This window comes from Carassius auratus, chromosome 12, assembly GCF_003368295.1.
Source record: "Carassius auratus strain Wakin chromosome 12, ASM336829v1, whole genome shotgun sequence".
Taxonomy (NCBI): domain Eukaryota; kingdom Metazoa; phylum Chordata; class Actinopteri; order Cypriniformes; family Cyprinidae; genus Carassius; species Carassius auratus.
The window spans coordinates 18,121,870-18,144,401 of record NC_039254.1 but is presented as its reverse complement, the minus strand read 5'-3'; the positions used below and the strand labels follow the sequence as shown (position 1 = coordinate 18,144,401).

Here is a 22,532-nt window from a genome sequence, read left to right as displayed (position 1 = left end):
AACGTAGAAGCAACAGCACTGTGCTAAAGGGCAAAGCACTTGCAAAACACTTCCTGGAAACACAGCCATTGTGTCTGGTCTACCATGATTTGCTTTGAAAACCTCTAAATGGCAATTCATTAAAACATATTACACTAAACATATTAAATTACTATTCTACTTCCAAGATATCTGCTGGATCGTGCATAAACAAGGATTTGAGCTAATAAAACATAACTATGCAAGGTCTTATACCTGTTAAAGCTCCTATGAGAATAAAAAAAAATTGAGCTCAGCGTAGCAAAAAAAATAATAAAAAATAATAATGAACCAGGGACTCCCTGATGGGATTAATACAATATAATTCGTCATCACTTCCTGTGAGCTTGCCAAACTGAAAAACAGAAGTGAGATGAAAAAAAAAAAAAAACTGGGGGCTCTGCCCAGTCGCTGTAATATAGCATTCAGAAATTAAAAACAAGAGGTATGGGACACAAGCCGGGGAGGAGGGCTGCTCGAGCAACCAAGGTTAAAGAAAGAGAGACCTAAGAAAAGAAAAAGAGCAATGCACAATCCATACATCTGAAAGATGCCACCAAAACGCTTGTGCATGCATTCACACACATGCTGGCTGATCGCCACAACTATAGTTAATGTGCAAAAAAAAGGTTATGATTGAAAAAGCAGTTGTGTTGTAATTAGGCAGCAGTCTGGTTTATATGGACATAAATCCTCAGGCTTATTACAATGTTCGGGTGTAGCCCTAAAACAGGAGCGCAAATTAGTTCCATACACTGTTAGCTCAAGTCAACCGTTAAATTCCTGTGTGTGTTTGATACATTAGCATTTTAAGACTTGTTATTTTTTAAGCTGAAACACCATCACAAACCAGCGTCGTGGGCCACACAAAAACAAGTGTCCCATTATACATTTATGTTACTTTTTTACTTTTTTGTACGTATTTCTATGAATAACAATCCATCTATAAAATTCTCAATATATAAATACATATCTAAAAGAACTTTATATAATTATTATCCAACTATAAATGTATCTAAAAGTGATTACTCTTGCACTCACAAACATTTCACTTGCACTTTGTCATCTCTGTCCCTTTAGTAAAATTCTCATTGCATCATTATAAGCTACTTGGAGCTTGTGTAAACTGGATGTTTTATAGTTAAACCACAAATGAGCAGTATAAAGTGTTGCACAGTATGCTTTAAACTGTGACACCTTCAACTCATTTGAACAGAAACTAAACTGCATATACATCACACAAAGTTGCCTTTCAATATCGTCATCATCTGTCATGCGCTCAGTGATCAAACGTCCAAGGTATTTTACTTTCTCTCACACACACACACACACACACACACACACACACACACACACACAGTGAGAAATGTATACTTTTATCCTCCTTAGTATTGCATATCATAACCACACTCTTATCGGGATAATATAAAATATCATGTTCAAGACCATAATCATAACACAGTTAAAGCTGTTGAAGCCCAGCACAACTAGGACTAAACACCACAAGATCATATGATTAACTAGAATATTTCCAATCATACACACAGTTTTACAGGGAATCTAGCATTCAGATAGATCACCAAACAAAATTGGGGACAAAATCCCTCCTTGTCTCAGGCCATTACTAACCACGAGAAGGGGCAAAGACTTTCTTGCCCTATTTTACTAATAATACCAATAAGCCAGGATTCTCACAATATATTTTGGAAGGACACTTTGTAACATTAAAAAAATTGCTTTGAAACCCAATCAAAAGCTTTAGATGCATCAGTGAAACACATTAAGACTGATGAGTTTTCATCAATTTACTTATTTACTATTTCCTTCAATGCACAGATGCACAGATCGGTACCAAGTTTGACCTTGAATCTAACTGTAGAACTGTAGTTAACTGTAGAATTAATGAACACATTTCCTATCCAGCTAGATTTTGTCCAGCACTTTAGGCGGAATATTAACTAAAGCTACAGGTTTATAATTATCTAAGTCACCATGGGTGTGTGGAGGGATGGATGGATGGATGGATGGATAGGTGCATGGATGGATGGATGGATGGATGGATGGATGATGCATGCATGGATGGATGATGGATGGATGGGTGATGCATGAATGGATGGATGGATGTATAGGTGCATGGATGGATGGATGGATGGATAATGGATGGATAGGTGCATGGATGGATGGATGATGATGCATGAATGGATGGATGGATGGATGGATGGATGGATGGATGGATGGATGGATGGATGGATGGATGGATGATGCATGCATAGATGGATGGATGGATGGATGATGATGCATGAATGGATGGATGTATAGGTGCATGGATGGATGGATGGATGGATGGATGATGGATGGATAGGTGCATGGATGGATGGATGAATGGGTGCATGGATGGATGGATGGATGATGCATGCATAGATGGATGGATAGGTGCATGGATGGATGGACAGGTGCATGGATGGATGGATGTATAGGTGCATGGATGGATGGATGGATGGATGGATGGATGATGGATGGATAGGTGCATGGATGGATGGATGATGCATGCATAGATGGATGGATAGGTACATGGATGGATGGATGGATAGGTGCATGAATGGATGGATGTATAGGTGCATGGATGGATGGATGGATGGATGGATGGATGATGGATGGATAGGTGCATGGATGGATGGATGAATGGGTGCATGGATGGATGGATGGATGATGCATGCATAGATGGATGGATAGGTGCATGGATGGATGGACAGGTGCATGGATGGATGGATGGATGGATAGGTACATGGATGGATGGATGGATAGGTGCATGAATGGATGGATGTATAGGTGCATGGATGGATGGATGGATGGATGGATGGATGGATGATGGATGGATAGGTGCATGGATGGATGGATGAATGGGTGCATGGATGGATGGATGGATGATGCATGCATAGATGGATGGATGGATAGGTGCATGGATGGATGGATGGATGGACAGGTGCATGGATGGATGGATGGATGGATGGATAGGTGCATGGATGGATGGATGGATGGACAGGTGCATGGATGGATGGATGGATGGATAGGTGCATGGATGGATGGATGGATGGATAGGTGCATGGATGGATGGATGGATAGATAGGTGGGTGGATGGATGGATAGGTGGATGGATGCATGGATAGGTGCATGGATGGACAGACGGATGGATGGACAGATGTATAGATAGATAGATAGATAGATAGATATTATCAGTTAGTGCATGAGTGCTAGTGATAAAGTCACATTCAAATCATAATTTTTTCCAGTCAATCAGTGAATTGGCAAATATTGATAATAGATGTCCAGTAATGGAATAATATACATCACATGATTCAGACTGACAGGAGTTTTATTGTTTCTTCTGACCTTCAAAACACACACACACACACACACACGGTTTGGCTTCCACTGATTCACGGTTGTGTTTTTCGGTGTGTTTTGGGAAAAAGGGACCAAGCGAGAAAGTCATTTTCAAACCGTTGCAATGACTCCACTTCAATCTGGAAATGATACACGTTCTGTTTTCATTTTTCCATGGTGAGGGGATAGTAAATAGAGCACCAAATGCTCTTCCAAAACCTCTGCCTTTGCCCTCAGCGTAATCAAACTCAAGACACTAACGAAGCTTCACAGGGGAAAACAAAAAGAGAATTCTTCAAAACTAGACGAAGAAAACGTGTGGCTCTTCCTAATCCTGTCTATTGTAGAGCTGCTCAAGTGCAAGCTAAAGCCACATCTAAAGATAGTGACGTGGGTGGTTTAGCTAGTGGTTACAGATCTGGGCTGGCACCCAAAAAAAGGTTGCAGGTTCAAATCCAGCCTTGAGCGAGGCACTTAAAGGGACAGCTCCCCCTAAAATGCACACAAGAAGTATTTTTGTCTATCAAACTATTCTTCATTGACACCAGAAGACTTGGTTTCGTATAAACTGTTCAAAAACAAAATTAATTTAAGATTAAAATAAGTACAAATATCTGCCAATGGGGTAAGAAAAACATGTTTTTATATAAAACTCACAGATAATCTTCTTTCACAAGCAAAAACTTGTTTCATTTTGTTTAATTTATCAGAAAACAAGACTTAATATCTTGTGTCATTTTGCATCTTAAGTAATCCCAGATTTGAGGATGTTTAGATATTGTGCTGGAAAACTGTGGAAGATTTTAGTTTTTCCTTTCTTTTCTTCTTTCTTCAGTGGATACAACATTAAATGCCACAAGTTTATGAACCAGACATTCTGCTCTAAATTAGGACATTTATGCAAGAGTAATTAAGACCTTTCAAGGTAAGACACTGCAGGCAAAAGCATTCGTTTTTCAAGCATTGGTACATTTTGTGATTTTGGGCTTTTTGGCTTTCATAAAGTGTTTCAGACCAGTGGAAGGAAAACATTCAAAATACCCTTTAAAGTGTTTATTTTATTGCACTTTACTGTATTGCCATTTTCTCAAAATAAGTTTGTTTTATCGACTTCAGTAACATTTACATGCTTTTTGAAGGTTTTTACTGAGGGATTTGTTCATATAACAATGGTTTCGTACAACATTTAATTTCTAAAAACATGGTGATTTTTTTTTCTGGGTATTTTCTTATTTAATCAGTGATAAAAAGAGAAAAACAAAATCTATAGATATAGGATATAGAAATCCCTTCGATAAAAATCTTAAGAATATAGAAAGGAATAAAACTGCAAAATCCGGTACATGTAAGTGATGCTGTAGTGGAAAAACAATCATTTTGGCCATTAAAGATATAGATTGCTATTGAAATCTACAGTCGCAAATAGATGAAGTGCAATAAAATAAACACTACAAGAATTCTGAACGTTGAAATGTGGCTATTTCCAATGTTCCGAAAAATTATGCAAATTTGTGCCTCATTTGCATCAATATGTTCTCTAAGGAGCACACAATGAGTATATTTGTCTCGTTTTCCAGTGCATTTTCATATGTAAACAAAACATTTGATAAAAACTCAATTGTTAGTGTAATTAAAACACACACACAAACATTTTTTTTTTTTGTCTATAATTTTTGTTTTGAAAAGTGGGTTTCAACGATAATATTGGGCACCAATGACACCAATGGTTTGGATTTACAAGAGCGTCTTTATTTTATTATTCACTCTAAGAATGTTATTGGTAGAAATGGTCTGCTGATTGCAGCGTGGCACTAGAAGGTAAAACTAGAAAAACTTCCTCCATTAAGTGCTTAATTTAATCCACTTATGGACGGCAAGCCATTGATAAAAGCGAAATTCAGCTGGGCATTAAAAAAAAAACTCAGGAGTAAGACCTTAATTTCCTTGGACCTTAAATATCCTTGGACCTCCGCTGACCGGGAATGTTTCACACACACACACACACACACACACCCAACTCACAAATCAGCATATAGTGCTTGCTGTATACAGGATATCCCTAATTATACTGAAATAAAGGTTTTATTGTACAGTTTAAACACGTTCTTATTGTCCATCCAAAACAATTGATGCTCTTATAAGACCACCACTACAGCCAGACTCAATTAGAATGAGCCATATCTCATCCAAAAATGACACGCCGATGCAATCTTATGCAACTTCCTCCAAGAAACACGAGCAACTGTGGTCAGCGGAGATCCTAATTATACTGAACGTCCTTCACACAGTTTACCCAGGCAACAAAACCAGGTTATTTATGATATCAATGCTAATTCAGAAGATGTTGTGTTTTTTGCTTTAACCTTTGGTTTTTATATAAAATTTTAGTGTCACTTTACAGTAGAAATACCTCAAAGTTTTTAATCAAGGTTTACTTGAGAAGCTAAATAACTTATTTAATTAATTAAATTAAAATTAAATACAATTTTTAATTTTAATTTAATACCTTAAATCATTTAACTTCTCAATGTCTCTCAGATTGCAAAGCAAATGTTTAAATTTTTTTTTTGTTTAGTACTTTGTTTTTATTCAGATTTTTAATTAATTCTTATTTGTATATTTTCCACTTCATTTATCCATCCATCCATCCATCATCTTCCGCTTATCCGGGGGCCGGGTCGCGGGGGCAACAGTCTAAGCAGGGACGCCCAGACTTCCCTCTCCCTAGCCACTTCTTCCAGCTCTTCCGGGGGGACCCCGAGGCGTTCCCAGGCCAGCCGGGAGACATAGTCCCTCCAGCGTGTCCTAGGTCTTCCCCGGGGCCTCCTCCCGGTGAGACGTGCCTGGAACACCTCCCTGGGAAGACGTTCAGGAGGCATCCGAAATAGATGCCCGAGCCACCTCAGCTGGCTTCTCTCGATGTGGAGGAGCAACGGCTCTACTCTGAGCTCCTCCCGAGTGACCGAGCTTCTCACCCTATCTCTAAGGGAGTGCCCAGCCACCCGACGGAGAAAGCTCATTTCGGCCGCAGGTATCCGGGATCTTGGACCCACAGCTCATGACCCTAGGTGAGAGTAGGAATGTAGATTGACCGGTAAATCAAGAGCTTTGCCTTACAGCTCAGCTCCTTCTTCACCACGACAGACTGGTACAGTGACCGCATTACTGCAGAAGCTGCACCGATCCATCTGTCAATCTCACGTTCTATCCTTCCCTCACTCGTGAACAAGACCCCAAGATGCCTGAACTCCTCCACTTGAGGCAGGAATTCTGCACCAACCTGAAGTGGGCAATCCACCCTTTTCCGACTGAGAACCATGGCCTCGGACTTGGAGGTGCTGATTCTCATCCCAGCCGATACACACTCGGCTGCAAACCGTCCCAGTGCACACTGAAGGTCCTGGTCTGAGGAGGCCAACACGACAACATCATCCGCAAAAAGAAGCGACGAAATCGTATGGTCCCCAAACCGGACACTCTCCGGCCCTTGGCTGCGCCTAGAAATTCTGTCCATAAAAATTATGAACAGAACCGGTGACAAAGGGCAGCCCTGCCAGAGTCCAACATGCACCGGGAACAGGTCTGACTTACTGCCGGCAATGCGAACCAAGCTCTTGCTCCGGTCGTACAGGGACCGAACAGCCCTAAGCAGGGGGCTGCCGACCCCATACTCCCAGAGCACCCTCCACAGGATGTCGCGAGGAACACGGTCGAATGCCTTCTCCAAATCCACAAAACACATGTGGACTGGTTGGGCAAATTCCCATGAACCCTCCAGCACCCTGGAAAGGGTATAGAGCTGGTCCTGTGTTCCACGACCGGGACAAAAACCACAATGTTCCTCCTGGATCCGAGGTTCCACTATCAGCCGAATTCTCCTCTCCGGTACCCTGGAATAGACTTTCCCAGGGCGGCTGAGAAGTGTGATCCCCCTATAGTTGGAACACACTCTCCAGTCCCCCTTCTTAAAAAGAGGGACCACCACCCCGGTCTGCCAGTCCAGAGGTACTGTCCCCAACCGCCATGCGATGTTGCAGAGGCGTGCCAGCCAAGACAGCCCCACAACATCCAGAGACTTGAGGTACTCCGGTCGGATCTCATCAACCCCTGGTGCCTTGCCACCGAGGTGCTTTTTAACTACGTCAATGACTTCAGCCGGGTGATGGACAAGTTCTCCTCCGAGTCCCCAATCACTGCTTCCTCAACGGAAGACAAGTCGGTGGGATTGAGAAGATCCTCTAAGTATTCCATCAACAGGTGCCCATCTCTACTGTAAACGGTGTTGGAAGGGCACTGCTTCCCCTCCTGAGGCGTCGAACGGTTTGCCAGAATCTCTTCTAGGCCAACCGATAGTCTTTCTCCATGGCCTCACCGAACTCCTCCCAAGCCCGATTTTTTGCCTCCACAACTACCCGGGCTGCAGTCCGCTTGGTCTGCTGGTACCTGTCAGCTGCCTCTGGAGTCCCACAAGCCATCCAGGCCTGATAGGACTCCTTCTTCAGCTTGACGGCATCCCTTACTTCCGGTGTCCACCACCGGGTTAGGGGATTGCCGCCTCGACAGGCACCGGAGACCTTACGGCCACAGCTCCGAGCAGCCGAAGAGACAATGGAGGTGGAGAACATGGTCCACTCGGACTCAATATCTCCAGACTCCCTCGGGATCCGGTCGAAGCTCTGCCGGAGGTGGAAGTGGAAGATCTTTCTGACAGGGGGCTCGGCCAAATGTTCCCAACAGACCCTCACAGTACGTTTGGGTCTGCCGAGCCTGTCCAGCTTTGTCCCCCGCCATCAGATCCAACTCACCACCAGGTGGTGATCAGTTGACAACTCTGCCCCTCTCTTCTCCCGAGTGTCCAAGACATATGGCCGAAGGTCTGATGACACGACCACAAAGTCGATCCTCGACCTCCGGCCTAGGGTGTCCTGGTGCCACCTGCACTGATGGACACCCTTCATTTACATTTTAGTTAAAGTTTTGAAGTTTTGTAATTTTTATTTATCTTTTCAGTGTTTATTAATTTACATAAATATTTGTTTTTTATTATTTGAATGCATCAAGTTTTTTTTTTTTTTCAGTGAAACACTTTAAAATAAGTCGAAATTAGTTAACATCAATTAATGCATTAACAAACATGAAATAACAACAAACAATGCATTTGTCACAGTATTTATGTTTGTTAAAGTCGGTAAAAAAAAAAATATATATATATTTTAATAATGCATTGGTAAATGTTGAAATTCAAATGAACTAAGATTAATAAATGCTTTAGAAATATTTGTCATTGATAGTTTATGTTGTCCAGTGGAACTCTATTGAAAAGTACTAGCGTTTTTTAAATGTTTTTTTTAAATAGTTTAATAGTTAACTATTACTGATCTAATGCTGCCATTTGTCCTCCTCATTCTTCATTAGTTCAGTCAGGTAACATGCTGATCGAGACTGACTCCTCACACTGTCTGGATGTTGTTGATTGCTCTCTTGAAATCATTTCTGTGCCGTTTCGGCTTCATGTTTGAGAGCATCATCTTCTCCCGAGCTGCAGGTGCAGAATCCATCAGCTTTCCCTCCTGAGTTTCCCTCAAGCTCCATTCAGTCCAGATATCATGTGACATCAATGCTTTTCTCTCCCACAAACTCTTGTGACTCACCGATCATTGGGAAACCCTGGACTACACACACACGAGATCTCCGTTTACCTTCTTTAGGAAGCTCTAAAACCCCAAAAACCGCACCAGCGATACCATTTCAGAACATTTTGACATTAAAGAGTCTTTTTCTGTTGCTCAGTGGCCAAAATAAGACCACAAGACTGGAAGAGTTGCACAACACGCTCGATATTATTACACCTCACATGTAGTTCATGTACTGGGGCTTCAGAAAGAGCTTTAACTAAACCTTCAAAAAAGACAAGACACACACCTCGTAATGGAAGTCCATGCAGGTGAGCTCCCTCCAACAGCGGTCACCTCGAATCTTGATCAAACCCTGCGAACGATGGAAATAAGGAAGATGCAATCAGTAACAATATTTCTTTTTTTTTTTGGGTTTTATCTGAACTGTCCCTTTAAGAGCTACATCACATATGCAGAGGCAAACAGAGAAGAGCTTCAGTAACTTTCGCTGCTTATCAAGTGCATTCCTGCAATTATGATATTAAGGATAATGTAATTAGGATAATAAAACAGGAATAATATCTAAATTTCCAGGCATTTACACTGAACATCAGCATTCATTTTAGCTCAGTCTTCTCAAGTAATATGCATGTATTTGAACTGCATACTGTATGAAGTTTTGATTTTTAATAAACTTGACAAATGTGATGCATATTTGTCACCAAATCCCATTTGTTTCCGTCTTAACACAATTTTAACCATGTTCATACATTTTGATCAGTGAACAGATTTATCTTGATTCTTAGCAATTCAAATGATGACTATTTATATCAAATCAAGCAGATGCAAATAGTTATAGCAAATAATAAATTATGCCATGATTTCTTTATGTTACATAACATTATTAGTTAATGTTAAAACGGTGTAATCCGAACGGATGAAAAATGTTTTATTCAATCCATATACAGTACATAAATAAGTAGATAATATAAATACATTAAAAACAGGGTATTTTAATTTAGGCCGAAAAAAAATGAAATATTTAAATGTATTAACTGTTAACTATGCACAATCACAATTAAAATAACATAAGATGAATAAGAAAATTTATTTCTAAATATCTCTCGAGTCTCAATGTTTTATCATTGGTTCAGCTCAACATCAAAAAGACATTTTGTCTCCAAATTCATCAACAGTAAAAAATATTCAAGCAAAAAAATAATAATAATATAAAAAAATTATAAGTTAAATAAAAAAAAAACTGAAATTGAAAATTAAAATAAAAAATAAAATAATAATAATAATAATAATAATAATAATAATAATAATAATACAATTTTATAAAATAAAATAAAATAAAAAATAAAAAGTTGTTTCCACTAATTAACAGACAAAATGTTTCTGTAGCAAAGGTCTTGCATATCTATTCAGAAATATGTTGTGTACAGCAGTAAAATCTTCTAATCCTAATATAACATCATCTAGCTCTACAGCAGTATAGAAATGATCATACAGCAGGTAACACAAGGGCAATTTCTCCTCATTCAAATTTTGACAAAATAATCTCAATTTAATTTGAGGTAATTAGTGTCAGTCGTGCAAGTCTGCTGTATTGCTGTAAAAGCACACAGGTGCAGACGTTCCTTCCACACTATCAGATGGGCGCGCGCTTGCAGCCGAATTAAAACCTCATTAACTTCTGTTCGCTGCAATTCACTTCTATAAAAGTTTAGCTGACAGGATACAAAAAGGCCAAGGAGAGTTTCTGCTGCCCAATCTTGACACAGCCGTAAGAAACGCCAAAAACTCCTGCCAACCATCCGAAAGAGGAAATGTCAAGCACACACACACACAAACACACACACACACAGCATCTGAAACAGGAGAAATGTGCATGAAAACAGGAGGCACTCAGGTAGAATAAAGCAAAGCAGAATGTCTCTTTCTGAATCTGCACACTAACTGAACGCAGTGCACTGTTTTATGTAATCCGTGCATGAAAAATAATAACCAACTGCATTTAAAACTTATTCACATCCAGATCCAGACAATTACAGACTTAAACTATTAAGGGTGGAAAAGTCAGAGACCTCGACGACCAGATAAATATGGAAAATGCACGGATATAAACAACACATTTAAAACCCCAAAGCGTATCTGAGTTCTGCAGTTTCATAAGTCACAATCAAGAACTATGAGTTGCAACATATGTATGACAACACATGTATTTAAAACACAAACTCATTAAAAAAAGATAAATAACACAACTTAATTAAAATCTATGCACTAAGAATCTTAGGTTAATTTAACAAATAAGAGAAATTCTAGATGTTAATTGAGCTGTTAAACAATAATGCAATCTGATTGATTAAAGAATAAATGTGGGGAGAACTGGTTTATGAATGCATGCTTTAATGGACTTTAATAAATGTAGTGGCTTGGATAAAGTCAGTTCAAATAGTGAGGTCTATGAAAACTAAACAATACAAATCAGAAAATGTGAAACAGTTTTATCTATTCACAGTTTTACTTCTGTAATTTCAATAAAAGATTTTATTGATCAGAAAATAATTGCACACTAAAAAAAAAAAAAAAAAAAAAAAAAAAAAAACATTTCTAAATCAAAATGGGCCCAGACTATTTTAAATATATATATTTTATATATATATATATATATATATATATATATATATATATATATATATATATATATATATATATATAAAAACACTTAAGTGAAGTCATAATTTATTGTAAACTAAATCTGAAACAAAAATGCAAAAAAATATATATATATTTAAATGAGATTATGTAAGCTTGCAAAACCAAAACTTTGATTAGCATTTTACTTGGTGTACAAAAATAACTAAAACTTAAATAAAAATGAACACAGACTATATAAAACATATACATTCATATATATATTATATTATATATAATGCACTATAAAATGAATAAACCTTTAACAAAAAAAAAAATAAAACTTAAAATAAAAATTGATTTAAATTATTAATATAAAAACTTACAAATAAAATTACACTTTCTTTTAGGTCCACGCAATGTCACCAAAATGTTTGTACAAAACTGTACTGAAAAAAAATACCTTATGTGTTAATAACACAGAGATCGGGACTATTTTTCTAGATCTAGTCTGTATTAACAATCATATTTGTGTAGTGACTTCTTAAGCAACGGCTCTAAACAAATCTTCAAGGGGACGACTAATGAATATGAGCAGATGGACGGGATGCTTGAGAACAAAACGAGCGCTCGGACTCCTGATGAAATGTGTGAACTCTAACAGATAATACATGTACGGAGCCCAGGGAATCACGTGAACCACGGATCCAGACGGAAACCCAAGCCTGGAGTCTGAAGGGTTTGGAGAGGTGTGCTGAGAAGCGGAAAACAGAAGTACAGAAAGCGATGGTGAAGGACAGCCCAGACCTTGAGTCCACTACATTCACAAACAGCTGGAGGCTCCTTCGCTGCTTCTCAGAAGAGAGAACATCTTGTGAAATGCTAAAAAGCGTTCTGGTCATTTGGTGAGCACAGCAAATTATTGGAAAGCACCAGTGTTAACGAATGTTTTTAATGAACAGTTCTGATTTAATTGCAGTGTTAAAACGGCAAGAAAGAGGATCCAGCAACTACAAGACAGGGTTATTACAGGTGACTAAAACTAGAGCCATATATATATTTCAACACTTCTCATTTTCACTTTAACTCAAAGTACAAACAAATTGCATGTAAAACTTAAAAAAAAATAAAAAGAGAAAACAACAAAAATGTAATTTTATTAAAAATAAAAAACTATAATTGTATATCAATAATACTAAAATAACACTGGACCAAGGCCTACAGCTAAAACATATGAAAGCCTGTTTACACTACAGTATTTAATTTAATTTTGTTACAGGATATAACCCTAAAATTGGGGATATAAACTAATAATCCTGAAAAAAAAAAAAAAAAAACATGAAATAAACTCAAAATTGCTAAAAAAAAAAAAAAAAAAAAAACTCAAGAATTGCTTTCTCTCACAATTTTCGACCTTTGGACTCTGCATGAAATAATAAAAATAAACCTTTAATCTAAATATTACGACTTTTGTTCTCAGAACTGAATTTTAGAAAATTGCAATTCTGACAAAAATTATGAATTGTAAAATAAAGACAAAAGTCGTAATTACCATTTTATTTTTTTTCATCCCATTGCAAAAACCTCCTGTTAAAGCCTGCGTACTGTAAATAAAATCTTAAATCCACATCACATTCATCAATAAACGTCTTGCTAATAGACGAACAACACCGACCAACCCAATCAGTTTTAATGACTTCACTGCAAACCAAACCAAACAGAAAGAGAGATCTCCTAAATCATACTCCGTTAGAGAAATCTGAGCAGACACCTCGAATGAGTGATAATCATTACCCTGCTATTAAAAGCAGCTTGTTCGGTTCTCAGTTTTTATTCCTCGTGTGTCTGAGAGGAAACGGCTGCAGGGTTTTTACAGTTGTAAGCACTTAAAGGCAATTATATTCTTGGCCTGCTTTAACCGAACGTGCAGCTCGCCTTCCCCATTCCTCCTCATTTACGGCGCTAATTGGAAAAACATTTTCATCTACATGGCAACCTCCGCACTTTGGCAGACAATAGTTATGGGCCAGTCACACAAGCCATAAAAAATCCAGACAGAAGTCGTCTGATGGCGTTTAAAGCATGCATTAGTACTTTTCCTTCGTCCTGTGACATGTATGACTGGAGGCGGGCAGGGAAAGGCATGAATGTGCATGTTATAGCATATACTGACCGCACCCAGCATGATGCGAACGATGAGCCAGCGGAAGGTCCAGATGGAGACGAGCGACGGCGGACAACGGCGAGGCATCGAGGACAGACTCCACAGAGGACACAAGAAGATCCCCAAGAAACCAGTTTCCAGAAGCTGGCTTTCCCAACCTGCACTCACACAAACACACAAAACTGTGACCAAACAGATCTCTATGAGTGGAAAATGTAAGTTATTGCAGAAAAACCAAACCAGCATGAGAATCAAAGCAGTACAAAAGAGCTGCTTATGAAATCTGAATGATTCCACATGTTGTCGTATCTTAACTCCCCGTGTTTGATTCCAATAAATCTGTAATATTCTAGGATTTCACTCTCCGGTTATTAGATTTCTTAGTTTGAGAGGGATCTGAATGTTTTATCATCTATCCCTGATTGTCAGCAGATGTATGTCAGTAATGGGATGCTTTTGGGTTTGCCAATTTACTGGACTAAAAAATATCAATTTTATATATTTAGAAAATATTTTGCCCGTTTGTTTTTCTTTACAAAAAGAAAACATGCCACAATGATTGGGAACTAAAACTTAAAGGAGAACAACAACAAAAAAAAAACATTTTCATTATTTAAGGTAAATTAGACATTAACTGAAATAAAATATTGAAAAATAAACTTTTTGCATGTTTTGTTTATTTTAAGTAAAATAACTTAAAATTTATGGAAATTGTAGATGCATTAAACAAACACACAACACGATTACTAAAACTTCAGCTAAAACTAAAATGAAAACAGAAAATATTAAAATATTATCTTATTTAAAATATTATCAAAAATAAATTAAAAATGACAAAAACACTACTTTAAAAAATTACTAAAACCTTAGCTAAAATTGAAATGAATATTATAGAATTTAAAATATTAACAAAAAATAGTCAAAATTACAACAACAAAATTGCGAATACTTCAGCTAAAATTTAAATGAAAACAGAAAATATTAAAATATTATATTAAAAATATTAGTAAAAAATACAAAAAAACAACAAGATTACTAAAACTTGAACTAAAATTAAAATGAAAAACAAAATATATATATTTTTTTCCATTTCAAAATATTAATAAAAAATTAATTAAAAATTACAAAAACACTACTTAAAAAATTACTAAAACCTTAGCTAAAATTAAAACGAAAACAGAAAATATTAAAATATTATAGAATTTAAAATATTAACAAAAAATAGTAAAAATTACAACAAAACAACAAAATTGCTAACACTTCAGCTAAAATTTAAATGAAAATAGAAAATATTAAAAAATCTCATTAAAAATATTAACAAAAACCTGTTGTCAATGTTTTAATCGTTCATAGCTGGAAAAAAAATTCTGACAGTGACTTCAGCAACATTGTGATGTGGACTTCTCTTCTAATTAAAATGATTATTAAAACTTTACAGATATTGTTTTTGGTTTGAACAGGCCTTTAGAACAGGTGCTCCAGGCATCGAATAATCACATATTGTCTTTTGCATTTCACTTGGCATTCAACACCTGCCCTTGGGCTGCTTTAAAGCAAAGAGAATGTGTGTCGAATCTCTAAATGATCTAAATGCCATCTAAACTTCTCCTCAGGGACTCAATCCATGCAAAATCCTGAGAGCTGCAGAACACTGCTATTAATGTACAGAGAGAATCAAGAATCACCACATTGCCTCGATTTACACAGAGATGCAAGCGTTTACATACTAGCAGATTTCGTCTGACCTCAAGTGCACTGAATCACTCAGATGCAATCAAAATGTTATGGAATAACCCCTTGCAACTGGCTTCTATGCAGAATTTATGGCACAAATGCTGTGATTTCAGCCTCAAGTATCTGTGGGAAAGAAATGGCCTTTCGCGCGTCGCAGAGCTGTGTTTACTCGTGTAAAGCCTGTAGGTGGAAAGTGGGCAGAAATGAGCGATTGGAGCATGACAGAAGATGGAGGTGCACACATTTATCTCTCTAAAGTATCATACACGCAGGAGATGGGTGAGAGAATCACTCCAGTACCTCGTTGCTATTTTTACACCTCCAATCAGATTTCTAGACACAATTATTTGGTTTGGGACTGAATAATTCCTTACATCTGCAGCGCTGCTGATTGCATTTGAGTCTTGGGAGGAGAACAGAAGATTCTGCATATTTGAGACGCAGCCATGCTCTCTTTGCACTTAATTTAGTTTACTGCTAACTGAACTAGAGAAGTTTTTGCATGGCACCAAATCCAAATAAAATTAAAACAGATTACCAATTTAACACACACTCAAGGTACTGTTCATAAAGAAATTAGAAAATTAAAATGTAAGGTGTACATCAAATGATTAGACATTGATTGTCTTCGATATCTGAGAATACCGCAAATCACGTCACAATCAGATTGCGATTTAAACCGATTCAGGAGTCTTTGATCAACATATTGGTTTTATGTTAACATGTGCCTATTTTACATAAACTGTTACTTTTGTATTCACAAATGCAACCGAAATATAACATTTAACTGAATCTTTGAAATATGCAAATCCTGACAGCCAGCTCTTTAACTTCCTGTCTGTAAGCAGACTTGTCACCATCCTGAATGAGGCTGATGAGTGTGGTGTCATCTGCAAACATCAGGAGCTTGACAGAAGGGTCCTTAGATGTGCAGTCGCTGCTTTACAGCTAGAAGAGCAGTGGGGAGAGGACACAGCCTTGGGGGGCACCAGTGCTGATTGTACAGGTGCTGGATGGGAGTTTTCCCAGCCTCACTAGCTACTGATCCACTGACAGACAGAGTTGGGGACGGAAAGCTGAGTTGCAGAATGTAATGCAGTCTCATGTTGACTATGTGATGCAGTGACCTGTTTGCTCTGTAGGCAAACTGCAGGGGGTCCAGTAAGCGTCCAGTGATGTCCTTCAGATAAGCCAAAACTAGCCTTTCAAAAGACTTCATGACCACAGATGTTACAGCCACAGGTCTGTAGTCATTTAGTCCTTTAATTTTGGGTTTCTTTGGCATGGGGATGATGGTCGAGCGTTTGAAGCATGAGGGGACTTTGCACAGCTCCAGTGATCTGTTGAAGATCTGTGTGAGGATGGGGGCCAGCACAGTATTTCAGACAGGCTGGTGCCTGCAATAAAACTCAAACAGATTGTATGCCAGTTGTTGATACTTCACAGTTTTGGGGAATGGTGTCTTATAGTTGGTGATCTCTTTCAGGCCTTTCCATTCTGAAGCTGGATCACTGGAAAATAATTGGTTCTTTAGCTTTCCGATATAATTCCTCTTTGCCAATCTGATATCCTTTTCCAGTGTGTTTTTGGCCTGTTTCTACAAGAATCTATTACCATTTCTGCGTGCATCTTCTTTGCACTAATGGAGCTATCTGAATTTTGGAAAGAACCATGGTTTGTCATTGTTGTAGGTTAAATAAGTCCTGGTAGGAATGCACATGTCTTCACAGAAACTTATATGAGTCTCAGCGAGCTCATTCAGAGCAACAGCTTCAAAAACACTCCAATCAGTGAGGTCGAATCAAGCTTGTAAATCCTGCTCTGCTTGATTAGTCCATCTTTTTACAGTCCTTAAAACAGGTTTAGCTTATTTCAGCCTTTTTCTGCCTGTAGGTTGGTATAAGATGAACCAAACAGTGATCAGAGCGCCCCAACACTGCTCGGGGAACAAAATGATATGCATCCTTTATTGTGGAGTAACAGTTATCCAATATATTACTGCCTCTGGTGGGACATGTGATGTGCTCTCTGTATTTTGGCAGTTCACAGGAGAGATTTGCTTTATTAAAGTCCCCAAAAATGATTATAAAAGAGTCCCGGTGTTGTTATTCTGAGTCTTTGATCTGATCTGCTAGTTTTTGTAAACACGAGAAATGAATGAGAAAAAACTCCCACAGCGAATAGAACGGCTTGCAGTTAATGAGTAGTGCTTCCAAACCAGGACAACACATCTTATCACATCATATTTTTGGCCATTTCATCGATGCATCGATCCACTATTGTAGTTTTAAACCCCTAGTATGAATACTTTTGTCAATGGAAAAAGATTTATAATCATCTGAAATCCATTACATGACATTACACCGTTACATGCACTTGGATTGATCCCTAAAAACAGGAAAAGCTTTAAATGACAAAACTGGTGAGTAAAACACAAAATAAATATTCAAATATGAATCAAAAACCATGTTCTTGTCTTCTATTCAACAAGAGGCTTAAATTAAATCCTGATTGGCCAATTGAGACCATTTGTGGCTTTCTTGTTTATCTGGAGTATTTGGATTTTGGTAGAAAGGAACGATCACAGATGTGGTTAGTGGGATGAGGTAAAACGCTGGGGTAAGAGTTCAGATGAATCAGCCAGCACAAATGCTCATCTCCCCCTGTGACTTGGCGCAGTCGACATCTTACCAAACCGATTTGGCTTCAAAGCCTCTATCTGTCACACTCGTGGAGATCCCAAATCAAAAATCTAAACACTGAAGGGAATTCTGGGAGAAGAGGCCCTGCTTTATTCTTCTGTTGCAATGATTCATTTAAAACACACATCTAGGAGAATGTTGCTACTAGAAAACAAAAAGAGCATAACTTTATTTGACAAACAATGTGAGAGATGATTACTCACCAAAGGAGTACCTGGATAAAAGGAAACAGAGAAATATATGAGACTAAACCCATTTTCATCATTTAAAAGTAGGGAAGCCCATTCTAGCTACATAAGAAAAAAAAATAATGCTTTGGTAGATTGTAATTATGAGATAATAAAAAAGGTCAAAACTATGAGACACTGAGTCATACCTATGAGATAAGAAGCTATAACTACGACACAGTAAGTCATACAAACAGTAAAAGTTATGATAACTGATATTGATAAAAAGTCAAATTATGAGATACTAAGTCATACTTATGAGATAAAAAAAATTAGGGATGCACGATAATATCGGCACAATATCGGTATCGGCCGATAAAAGCTCAAAATGACCATTATCGGTATCGGCCGATATGAATATTTCTGCCGATGAGCCAAACCGATATTCTCCAAGTGAAATAATTGACCTGTTTTTCAGATGTGAATGTCAGTCTACATTTGTAAAATAATACATTTATGGTAGAATCAGTACAGAAGAGATACATGGATTTCTCTTCAGTAAAATTAAAGTTTAAATATATCAGTATATATTTGTATATATATCGATATCGGTATCGGCATCGGCCAAAATTATTTTGAAAATATCGGCATATCGAATATCGGCCAAAATCCAATATCGTGCATCCCTAAAAAAAATCATAATTATCACACTAAATCACAGATTAAAAAGTAAAAGTTATAACAGTCATAACTTAATAAATGTTGAATAATGACAAAGTGTTGATATTATGAGATCCTACAGTAAGTCAAAATTGTGATGCAATGCATAATGATGAGATTAAAAGTCAAAATTGTGAGAAATCATTTATGAGATAAAAAGTCTAAATTTTGAGATACTAACTCACTGGGAAGTTTATTTTAACCGGTTAACCATTAAACGACCGTTAAGAATTTTGACTGATTAATATAATCAGTTAAATGGTTTAAAAAGTCATTTATTTATTTACTTTCAGTAATTTATTGAAATATTTAAAAAGGTTTGCTGCATGGTTAAAATATGCTAGGTATATAATAAAAAATAGTGTTTTAGAGAAAAAATAAAAACAATTTTACAAAAATTATAAATGTTTAGAAACCTTACAATAAACTGTAAACATAGCTAGTCTATTTGAATTCCCCTCACTCCACAACAAATCCTTTCAATTAAGCAACTTCTCCTTTAGGTCATAAAGATATCCAGAATTATAAACGGCTTTATTCACCTTTATTTGTGTACATTCACAATAAAAACAAATCTCTGTGCATAAAATAAGCTTAAAGAAATATAGGATGCCGCTTTCTGTCGTCTGGTTTCCTTTCGCTCAGTACAAAAATGAACCGAAACTGCATTGTTCATTCATTTTCTTTATTTATTAAGTTAAAATATATTTCTCATATATGCCTATTTATTAGTTTATCACTGCAGGTGCGTGATGTTATATGAAGACCATGTGAATCCTCATGTTTTGTTGTTTGCTGCTTTCTGCGCATGTAAAATTAATTCCCGGGATATAAATGTTTGTATTTTTTAATGGTTCACAGATACTTTTCCTTTCTAATTTAATTCAATTCTAATTTAAAATAATCTTGTCGTTAATGGTTAATAATAGGTTAACGAGCGTCGGTTGTCAGTTAGGGAAAACAACTGAAATTAACATCCCTACTAACTCAATTATTGAACAAAGGTTAAAAGAAAGTTTAAGATGTTAAATCTTAATTTTCAAAAAAATAAAAAACAAATATTATATAAATTATGTAATTATGACATTAAAAGTCCAAATTATGCTGTGAAATGCATATTTATCACCTGAAAAGCTGAAATGATGAGATACGAGGTCATAATTATGAGACAAAGCCAAAAATTATAAAGCAAAAACCAAAAGACGCAAAACTTCACACTAAAAAGCAAACATTGTGACATACAGTGCTATGATAAAAGTCAAATTGTGAGATAAAAATTTAAAAGTTTTGTCATTATGTCTTTTTAATCACAATATAATTTTATATCATAATGACTTAGTGTGCCACAAATTTAAGTCACTTTTTTCGCTATAATTATTAATTATTATCTCATTGTTTTCACGTGTCATTGTTCTGTCATAATGTCAGCTTTATTTAAATGTTGACTTTATAATGATTATGACTCCTTATCTCATCAGTGTGATCCTTTATCTCATAATTAAAACTTACTATGACATTATTTTGGCTTTATATGTCGTGTAACAATTATAATTTACCAAAGCACAACTTTTTTCATAAGTGGAGGAAATGGGCTTCTACATGAAAGTCAGTTAAATGTTGTAGATGCCGCAAAAACGGTCAACTTTTCTCCAACAAAATGGCATAATTCAATCAAGACTGTATTGTTTGCATGCATGCATGCGCGTGTGTGCTCACCAAATCTGTCCGACATTCACAATAGAGTGATACAGGATCCAAAGTACTCCCATAATGATCATATTGGCACGTCCCATGATTAAAACAAACCCTGACAGAGCCATTCCTGCCAGAGCAATGCCATCCAGGTTGGCATCCATGTCATTCCAGTCCATAAACCAGAGGACTGAAGGAGTGTACGCCAGAGCCGCAAAGCCAATCTTGCCACCCACATAACGCTTGACGCTCCTCAAGTAGTCCTTGCAAGGCATGAGCCCTTTCTCTCCAATAAGCTGTTTGTTCTGGTTGTACGCCACAGAGAAAGCCACAACTAGAAAGAAAACGAGAGAGCAGTGATTTCACACTTGGCTTGCAAGCTCAAAGGTGAGTTATTACAGACACTAATGTAACCTTATAGGTTTCTATTGCACAGATAGTAACTGTCACTAACTGATGAAACTAATTGTGCCTGATCTCCTAGCAACTGCATCCTGTAGAGCTGCCAGCTGTCAAACTCACAGTAGATGAAAGCAATGGCTCGCAGCAGCACGATGCGCGTGAGCCAGTAGGTCCCGGTTTGTACCGATACGCCCACTTTCTTCTCATATTTGCTCGAGTCTTCGTCTTGCACTGTCTCGCTGCAGCTGTCGTGTGAAAGACTGTCTGCGACAAGCGCATCTCCACGTCGCTTTCTCAGGAAACTTTCGCTCTTCTCGGAGCTCTCACTGGAGGACGCCATATTTTTCGAACGCTCTGCACATGCGCAGGAAACCACGCGCGGCGGAACGGACCAATCAGAGGACAATGCGCTTCTGCCAACTTTCTGAGACCGGCGGATCTGCTCTAGTAGAGATGAAATACTCTTGTTCATCTTATTGTATATAACTTTTGAAATAAAAATCTAACAGCTAAAGATTTAACATATATTATATTATATTATTATTTTAAAATTATATATGCTGAGATGTTAAAAGATTACAAATAGTTAATTTAAACAATTATACAAAAAAATATATTTTTTTAATCTGCACCAAAATAAAATGTGCCATTAAAAAGACGCGTTTAGCACATTTATTAAAAAATTATTTTACACCCTTAATATTGTGATTAATAAATTGTGTATATTTACCAAATTTTTGATAACGTTTGAATTTTTTAATTCAGATCTACATTGTTCAATAAATAAATGAGAGGGGGTAAAATCTTTGCGTGGCAGGGGCAGCTGCCACTGAGACCTGTCACTCGACCCGTCACCGCCAGTGGCAGCTGCCACTCTACCTGTCACTGCTATGTGCGCCTGTCACTCAACCTGCCACTGCTGCCACTCGATCTGTCACTGATATAGGCGCCGTTCACTCGATCTGTCACTGATATAGGCGCCGTTCACTCGATCTGTCACTGATATAGGCGCCGTTCACTCGATCTGTCACTGATATAGGCGCCGTTCACTCGATCTGTCACTGATATACGAGCCGTTCACTCGATCTGTCACTGATATAGGCGCCGTTCACTCGATCTGTCACTGATATAGGCGCCGTTCACTCGACCCGTCACTGATATACGCGCCTGTCACTCGACCCGTCACTGATATACGCGCCGTTCACTCGACCCGTCACTGCTATACGCGCCTGTCACTCGACCCGTCACTGATATACGCGCCTGTCACTCGACCCGTCACTGATATACGCGCACC

At 37.5% G+C, this 22,532-nt stretch overlaps 1 protein-coding gene across 1 annotated transcript in view; it reads right to left on the bottom strand.

Moving 5' to 3' along the window:
- lmf1 (lipase maturation factor 1) overlaps positions 1–21,622 on the bottom strand; it is a 29,831-nt gene extending 8,209 nt beyond the window's left edge. Inside the window, exons 1-5 of the mRNA XM_026277413.1 lie at positions 21,359–21,622; positions 20,861–21,170; positions 18,461–18,471; positions 13,831–13,979; positions 9,325–9,390 (exon numbers count right to left, since the gene is read on the bottom strand). Coding sequence (XP_026133198.1) covers positions 9,325–9,390; positions 13,831–13,979; positions 18,461–18,471; positions 20,861–21,170; positions 21,359–21,578 — 756 coding nt within the window. The 5' untranslated portion in view covers positions 21,579–21,622. The remainder of the gene's footprint in view (positions 1–9,324; positions 9,391–13,830; positions 13,980–18,460; positions 18,472–20,860; positions 21,171–21,358) is intronic.
- Positions 21,623–22,532: the final 910 nt, after the last annotated feature.